Raw genomic sequence first — 7,033 nt, forward strand, 5'->3', positions numbered from 1 at the left:
AAGAAAAAGGTTTGTGAGGATATGATTAGTTCAGCTTTTGAAATGCCAGTTTCAAATACCATTTTGACGTACAGCAGATGTACAGACCAATACAACACGATAAACGGCTAAAATACACTCGAGAAGGAGTGAGGAGCAGTTTTTACTTGAAGAGCAAAAAATTTGGATATTTATAGCATCATTCACAGGCCATACAAAATTATCAACTTAAAAAATGAGCCTTCTGTATTTGGGCAAACATTTCATTAACTCACCCCTAATGTGACTGCTAGAACGGCTTCTCTTGATGAGGCTTGTGGTGTTAGCTGGTATTAATGATTTCCCAGTCCGTTTAAGGCCCTTGGGCCAGACGTTCCTCAACCCTGCTCTCCAAAAACCAAACTCACTGCCATCGAATTGACTCTGACTCATAGTGACCCGATAGGGCAGGATAGAACTATCCCCAGGGGTTTCCAGGACTCTCACTCTGCATTGGAGGAGGAAGCATCATCTTTCTGTCGGAGAGTCTGACCGTGGTTGGCAGACCCACTCAGCAACCAGGACTCCCAAGAAGCAGCATAAAAATTCAGCTGGACCTGGATAGCCTCTACCACTAGAGAGGGGGTTTCTTCTACAAATATTAGGATTAAATGAGATCATAAAGGTAAACGACTTAGTAACAGGAAAACAAACATCCACTTCTACTAGGTGAACATAAATGCATCACAGGTACATGTATTATATATATATATTTAGTATAAATATAAACATGTTTATATATTGTGTGTAATACATGTGCGTGTGATTATCGTTCTCTATAAGAAGCCGTGGAGGTCTTGTCTGGTAAGTATGTGACTACTAACTAGCCGATGGTGAGAGAATGGTGAGGCTTTCCCTAAGGACTTACAGCCCTGCCAAGCTAGCGGGGCTGTTCTGCTCAGTCCTATAGAATCACTGCCAGCCAAAAATGACTAGGTCATAGTGAGTGAATCTCCTCCCATAAAGATATATAGGGAAACCCTATATAAGGTCACTGTGTGAGAAGCAACTCGATGGCAGTAATTAGGTGTTAAGGGCAAGGTGGAACCAGGCCTGCTTTGGTAAAGATTTAGTCTCTCGGAAAGCCAAGGTAGGATAAAAATGAATCAGAATTGACTAACTGGAAGTGAGTTTGGGTATAGATTGAATACTACAGAAGTCACTCATTCACCTCTCTTCCCATTTGAATTATCAAGATGTGAATGAATGATTAGTATAGTTACAAGTATAATTACAAGTAGAGCTACTGGTAAAACCGGTGGTTAGAGTCAAACTTTACACAAACTAACAGAATCTTAAACAGAACATGGAAAGCTCTGTTTTATAAAGTTATTTTTTTACGTATTGCATTCAAACGAGGAAAATAATCATTTTTCACTCGTGTATTGTTAGGTCTAGGAACTGTTCTTTCGCGAGTTCTCGCCCCAGCCGGATCCGAGCGAGTGAAGAACAAGCCCCTGCACGCGCTGGCAGCAGGGGGACGGGATTTTCAGCGGCACCACGTAGACGTCATCCCGGAAGTGGTTATTGGCCGTCTCCATGCGCCGGTTCCTGGGCGTCGTAAAGCCAAGGCGCGAGGCTCGGACGGGAAGCTAGACCCTGAGGGAACGCTCGGTACCCTCCGCCCGGGACGCGAAACGCCACGCCGGCGGGCCTGGGCCCGGCGCCATCATGCTGCTGCTGCCGAGCGCCGCGGACGGTCAGGGCACCGCTGTCGTCCACGCTCTGACCTCGGGTACGTGCCCACCCACCCCGACTCCTTACCGCGCAGCCACCCCGACTTCTGGACGCTCTCCGACGGACCCGGAGCCTCTCCCTCATAGACCCCGGCGACTCGCTCCCGTGCAAGGAGAGCGGCGACTTTATTGCTCCTTGCTGTACACTAATCCTCCCCCAGCTTGGAAGCGGGCTAGCCGCTGCCCGTCCGGGTTCTTCCACGCCTCCCTTCTCATTCATAGATTCGGCTGAGTAGTTCTGGACCGAGACCCCAAGACTCCAAAAAGCCCCCACCGGGATCTCCTGGTTACGGCGAAGAGGTTGCCCCGTAGCGAGCACCCCACATGCCTGGGGTCGTGCAGAGCCTTGCTACCAGCTCTCTATTAAACACATTTTTACCCCCTTACCTTTGCCTCTACTTTGTTTTGTAAATGTCAGCCATCAAACACGCTTCTGGTAGTCCACGTTAAAAGACCCTTCCCAGTGCTGCTAGTTAAGATTCGTGTAGACATGTCGAAAAGTAGTCACTACACGTGAAATTGTCCTACTGTTGTTGATTCTTAGATACACAGGCAAGGACAGCCTTGGGATAGTGTAAACTTAGACTCCCCTTCAATGTTATCCATTGATTCCAATTCTCATTCATATAAACGTTCGGCACGGCTTTGGGATTCCGAACGGGTCTCCTGGGACCTGTTGGGTTTGTACTTAGGAAAGTGTCTGATAATCGTTCATCTGGACTCTCGAGGAAAAAGCCACTCCCACACGAACCAAATAGGATTTCACGTACATACGAGGGGGCGTCAAAAAAAAATCAAATGGGAAAATACAAGGAAAAGAAAGCATTTGAATTCTCTCCTGTGGAGAAAATCTTAATTTTCCAAACCAATTAAAACATGGAGGGAAAAGATCAAACCGTGACCACCCAGTGAGTTGTTCATTCCAGACTAATGATAGTTATTCATTACTAGAAATTTCTGTTGTTGCTTTTTTGCGAAGTAGGAAATCAAAACTAAGGAGTTCGTGTTTTTTCCAAATGGCCTTTTGAACTATGCAGTGATTTACCTCCACATCCCAGGAGTAAAGTGTCACTTCTGGGCATCAGCTAGTGATTTCCAAATTGCTTTCAGAGTTTCTTATTCAATCTTCCTGGGAAATATGTGAAGTGTGTAGTCTTCCCTTCTTACAGTTGAAGCCGTCTCACTCATTTCAGAACGCATAGCCATGAACTGCAGGAACGGGACTAACGCCCACAGCTTCGGGTTCACACCGAAAGCATGTTCCACTTGATCCCCATTAGGTGCTTGGGAAATTGTCTCTCAAATTAAGTCATTGCTAGTGAATTTTAAGTTTAAGAGCTGTTTAAATTCACAGATCATTATCTGAGATGTTTTGAGGTGTTTTTTGTTGTTGTTGTTTGGTGTGTGTGTGTGTGTGTGTGTTTTGTTGTTGTTGTGTGTGTGTGTTTTAAAAAGAAACTAGCTCCTGGTGATACTTTACCCGTATTTATTGCTTTACTACAATTGTTGGTTTAAAAGTTAGGTGGTTTTCCAATGTCTTCCCCTCTTTTCCACCGCCTTCTCCTTTCCCCAGGACACAGTTGGTTTATTGCTGACGTTGCAGGTTGTTTTACTCTGGCTGGAAGATGCTTGAGTGCTAGAGTGAGTAATGCTAGTCCTCATGTTATATTGTTGCACTTATTTTCTTCGTTGATGACCTTAATGTATATGCTGAAAATCTCACTGTTCTGATCGTATTTCCTGACCAAAAGCGCTGCCCTGGAGCAGATTTATTCTGTGCATTACATTTATTCTGCGCCTCTCAACGTTTCAATCACAGCCTCTACACTCTATCAAGTTGAACCCGTGGGAAGATGGTTCGAAGCATTTATTAAGAGGAGAAACAGAAATGTTTCTGCCTCGTTCCAGGAACTGGAGGATAAGAAAGAATTATCAGAGGAATCCGAAGATGAAGAATTGCAATTAGAAGAGTTCCCCATGCTGAAAACACTTGATCCCAAAGACTGGAAGGTATTTACTGTCTGAAATCTTTTGTTCAATCAGGTGCTTTGTTAGACCAGGACAATTTTTCTGTGAGTTTTCCAACAGTAAATTGTTCTTTGAGGTAGTACAAATCATGAATACCTGTTTATTGTCGTATCCTAAGAGGAGAAATTCAGGAAGTTTTTTTTTTTTTTTTTCAGGCTTGAGTTCAGGAAGGTTTTACCAAAAAGGTGATATCTGAGCAAGACTTAACAAATGGCCGTTTTTGATGCAGAGAAGGGAGAAAGGGTATAGGGCAGAGGGAATGGGAATGCAAAGACACAGAGGATTTGAAGGGGTTGTGTGTTGTACTTTGTGATGAATGAAGAGTAGGATAGGGTATGTGAGAGATGGTGCTGAGAAATTAACTCTAGTCTAGTGCCCTTTTGATGCCATACAAAGGAGGGAATTCAGACTCTCTGGGTAGTAGGGATTCATCAAATTTCTAAGCTATTTTTTAAAAAAGAATTCTCTTGGCAGTACAGAAATTGTCTGAGAGGGAGTGGGGCTGGCATCAAGTGCCCAGTGTGCTGCTATGGGGCTAGGGCAGTTATTCAAGTTGTTAATGTAAGACTTGCACCAACTATAGGTGTGGGTTTTGAGAAAGAGGCGAAAGGTTTTGATTTGGGGTGCATGTTTTGGCATTAGAATTGACAGGCCTGGCTCCTTGGATGTATAGTACAAGAGTAAGAATGGGAGGTATTCAGGCCATTCTGGCTCACATGATCTGCTAAGATTGTAAGGCCAGTGACTAAACAGGATGGGGTCCAACCTTCTTTGACTGATTTACAAGGGGGACAGAGAATCAAACCACATCAATCCAAAGCCAATTCCTTTAAGGCAGGGTCAGGCATGCCTCCACCTGCAAAGCTTGTTACCAATTCTGACATCAACTGTCCATCCTACTGCATGCTCTGCTTTTCAGCTGGGTTTGCTAATTCATTACATTGACCACACAGAACATACAGATGTAGGCTTCATTAGGGAAGTGAACAGGAGTGGAACTGCTCAGCATACAGCTACCTGGCCTGGACAGCATCTTCTCAGCAATGTCTGCAGTCACACCTCTCTCTGGTCCTTGCCCTTTTCCCTACTGGAGCCAAGCAGTGTTACAGAGCTCTTTTAAAGAAGTCCCTAAGCTATAAGCCTCACACTGAAGGCACTCAGCTCTCTCTTAACAAACCTAGCTCCCCAAGTGCCTGAAGACACCCAATTGCACAAAGGAGCCTCCTGCCTGATGAAGACACTCAGATTTACTTGCTCTGTAGGTTGCGACACCTACGACTGTCACTGGCACTTGGCTCTGCTGCCGCCACTCCTCTGGGGCACTGCTTTCTGTACTTGAATCAGGGATATTTGGTGTACAGGGATCTTTTTTAAAAAAATCATTTTATTGGGGGGGTCATACAACTCATCACAATCCATACATACATCAATAGTGTCAAGCACATTTGGATGTACAGGGATCTTAAGGATATGCTCCACTCTTAGCTCTTCTCAAAGTGATAAACACAGCCACACACACATTGTTGAGATGGCTCATTGTATACCCAGCAAGATTACAAAATTGACAAATTGGACATTTTTACAATCATAATTAGCTCTGTTAACACTTAAAACTGAATCCAATAATCCTATCAGTGTCTTATTCATCCCCATCAAGAAAAAGTAGTTTGGTGGGAGTTAAAAAGACACATGGCTGACCATTGGAATCCCCTGGGGATCTGGTGAAACCATGGATCTCTGGGCTCTTGGCAGCCTGATGAATCAAAATCTCTAGGGGAAGGAGCACTGTGGTAGCTAACACTAGGATGCAAAGAAAGGACGAGTGTTTATGTTGAACTTCAGTTGTGTTAACATTAAAGTACCTGTCATATGTGGCGGGGTTGTCTAGTAGGTGCATAGAAACTGGTCTGTGGCTCTGGGGGGATAACCACCAAAGACACTGGAAGGCACTGAGTCAGAAGGCGTAGTTAAGGCCCTGGAGAATGGAAGGGCATCCACCAGGGGAAAGAGTATTAATAAATAGACATTTTGAAACCACCAGCCGCTCTGAGGGAGCAAAGACGGGGCTTTCTACCCCCATAGAGTCAGTCTCCGAAACTCACGGAGGCAGTTTTACCCTGTCCTATAGGGTCGCCGTGAGTTTGGTTTGGGGATATAATACTTAGGATCTCTGGTGGCACAGTGGTTAAGCACTTGTCTGCTAACCGGAAGGTTAGTAGTTTAAGCCCATCACTCTTGAAGTAAGCAGCAGTCTGCTTCAGTGAAGATTATGGCCTGGGGAACCCTATGGCTTCCTCTAGGGTCACTCTGAGTCAGAGTTGACTCTGACAGCAGGGTAATAGGAATATTCCCTTCTGTGTGGTGTGGGGTTAGAAAGCCTGAACTCAGTGTGGTTCTGCCATTTAATGCCCTGGGACCCCAGGAAAGCTACTCAACTCCTCCCTCTGTGATAGATAAAAGGAGACTGCTAACCTTGTCATCTCAAAGGATTGTAATGTGATACACTTAGCCTAGTGCTAGCAACATGATGGACTCTAGAAAAACAGTGGATAATAGAAGTTCTAATCTCAGGTTCTTACAGGGATTAAAATAGATTTAATTTTTTAGAAATCATTTTATTGGGGGCTCATACAATTCTTATCACAATCCATACATACATCCATTGTGTCGAGCACATTTGTACATTTGTTGCCATCATCATTCTCAAAACATTTGCTTTCTACTTGAGCCCTTGATATCAGCTCCTCATTTTCCCCCTCCCTCCCTCCCCGCTACCTCCTCCCTTATGAACCCTTGATAATTTATAAATTATTATTATTTTGTCATGTCTTACACTGTCCGATGTCTCCCTTCACCCAGTTTTCTGTTGGCCTTCCCCCAGGGAGGAGGTTATATATAGATCCCTATAATCGGTTCCTCCTTTCTACTCCATCTTCCCTCAACCAATGTACATCCTCTGGTCTAGCCTGATTTATAATGTAGAGTTGGGATTATGATAGTGGGGAGAGTAAGCATTTAAGAACTAGAGGAAAGTTGTATGTTTCATTGTAGCTACCCTGTACCCTGACTGGCTCGTCATCTCCCCGTGACACTTCAGTCAGGGGGTGTCCACTTGCCTACAGATGGGCTTTGGGTCTCTACTCTGCACTCACTCTCATTTACAATGATATGATTTTTTGTTCTTTGATACCTGATACCTGATCCCTTTGACACCTTGTGGTCACACAGGCTGGTGTGCTTCTTCCATGTGG

General features: G+C 44.5%; 1 protein-coding gene across 2 annotated transcripts in view; it reads left to right on the top strand.

Annotated features, from left to right (window-relative positions):
* Positions 1–1,543: 1,543 nt before the first annotated feature.
* The window catches only part of DNAJC2 (DnaJ heat shock protein family (Hsp40) member C2), a 34,030-nt gene continuing 28,540 nt past the window's right edge, over positions 1,544–7,033 (top strand). The window contains exons 1-2 of one of the 2 annotated variants that reach the window (XM_004702611.3): positions 1,544–1,753; positions 3,574–3,764. In XM_004702611.3, the coding sequence (XP_004702668.1) occupies positions 1,690–1,753; positions 3,574–3,764 (255 nt within the window). In that variant the 5' untranslated portion in view covers positions 1,544–1,689. The remainder of the gene's footprint in view (positions 1,754–3,573; positions 3,765–7,033) is intronic. The other variant, XM_045289038.1, reaches the window with a different exon arrangement.

The sequence above is a fragment of the Echinops telfairi genome, unplaced genomic scaffold (assembly GCF_000313985.2).
Source record: "Echinops telfairi isolate 266 unplaced genomic scaffold, ASM31398v2 ScPeMD7_23;HRSCAF=83, whole genome shotgun sequence".
Lineage (NCBI taxonomy): Eukaryota > Metazoa > Chordata > Mammalia > Afrosoricida > Tenrecidae > Echinops > Echinops telfairi.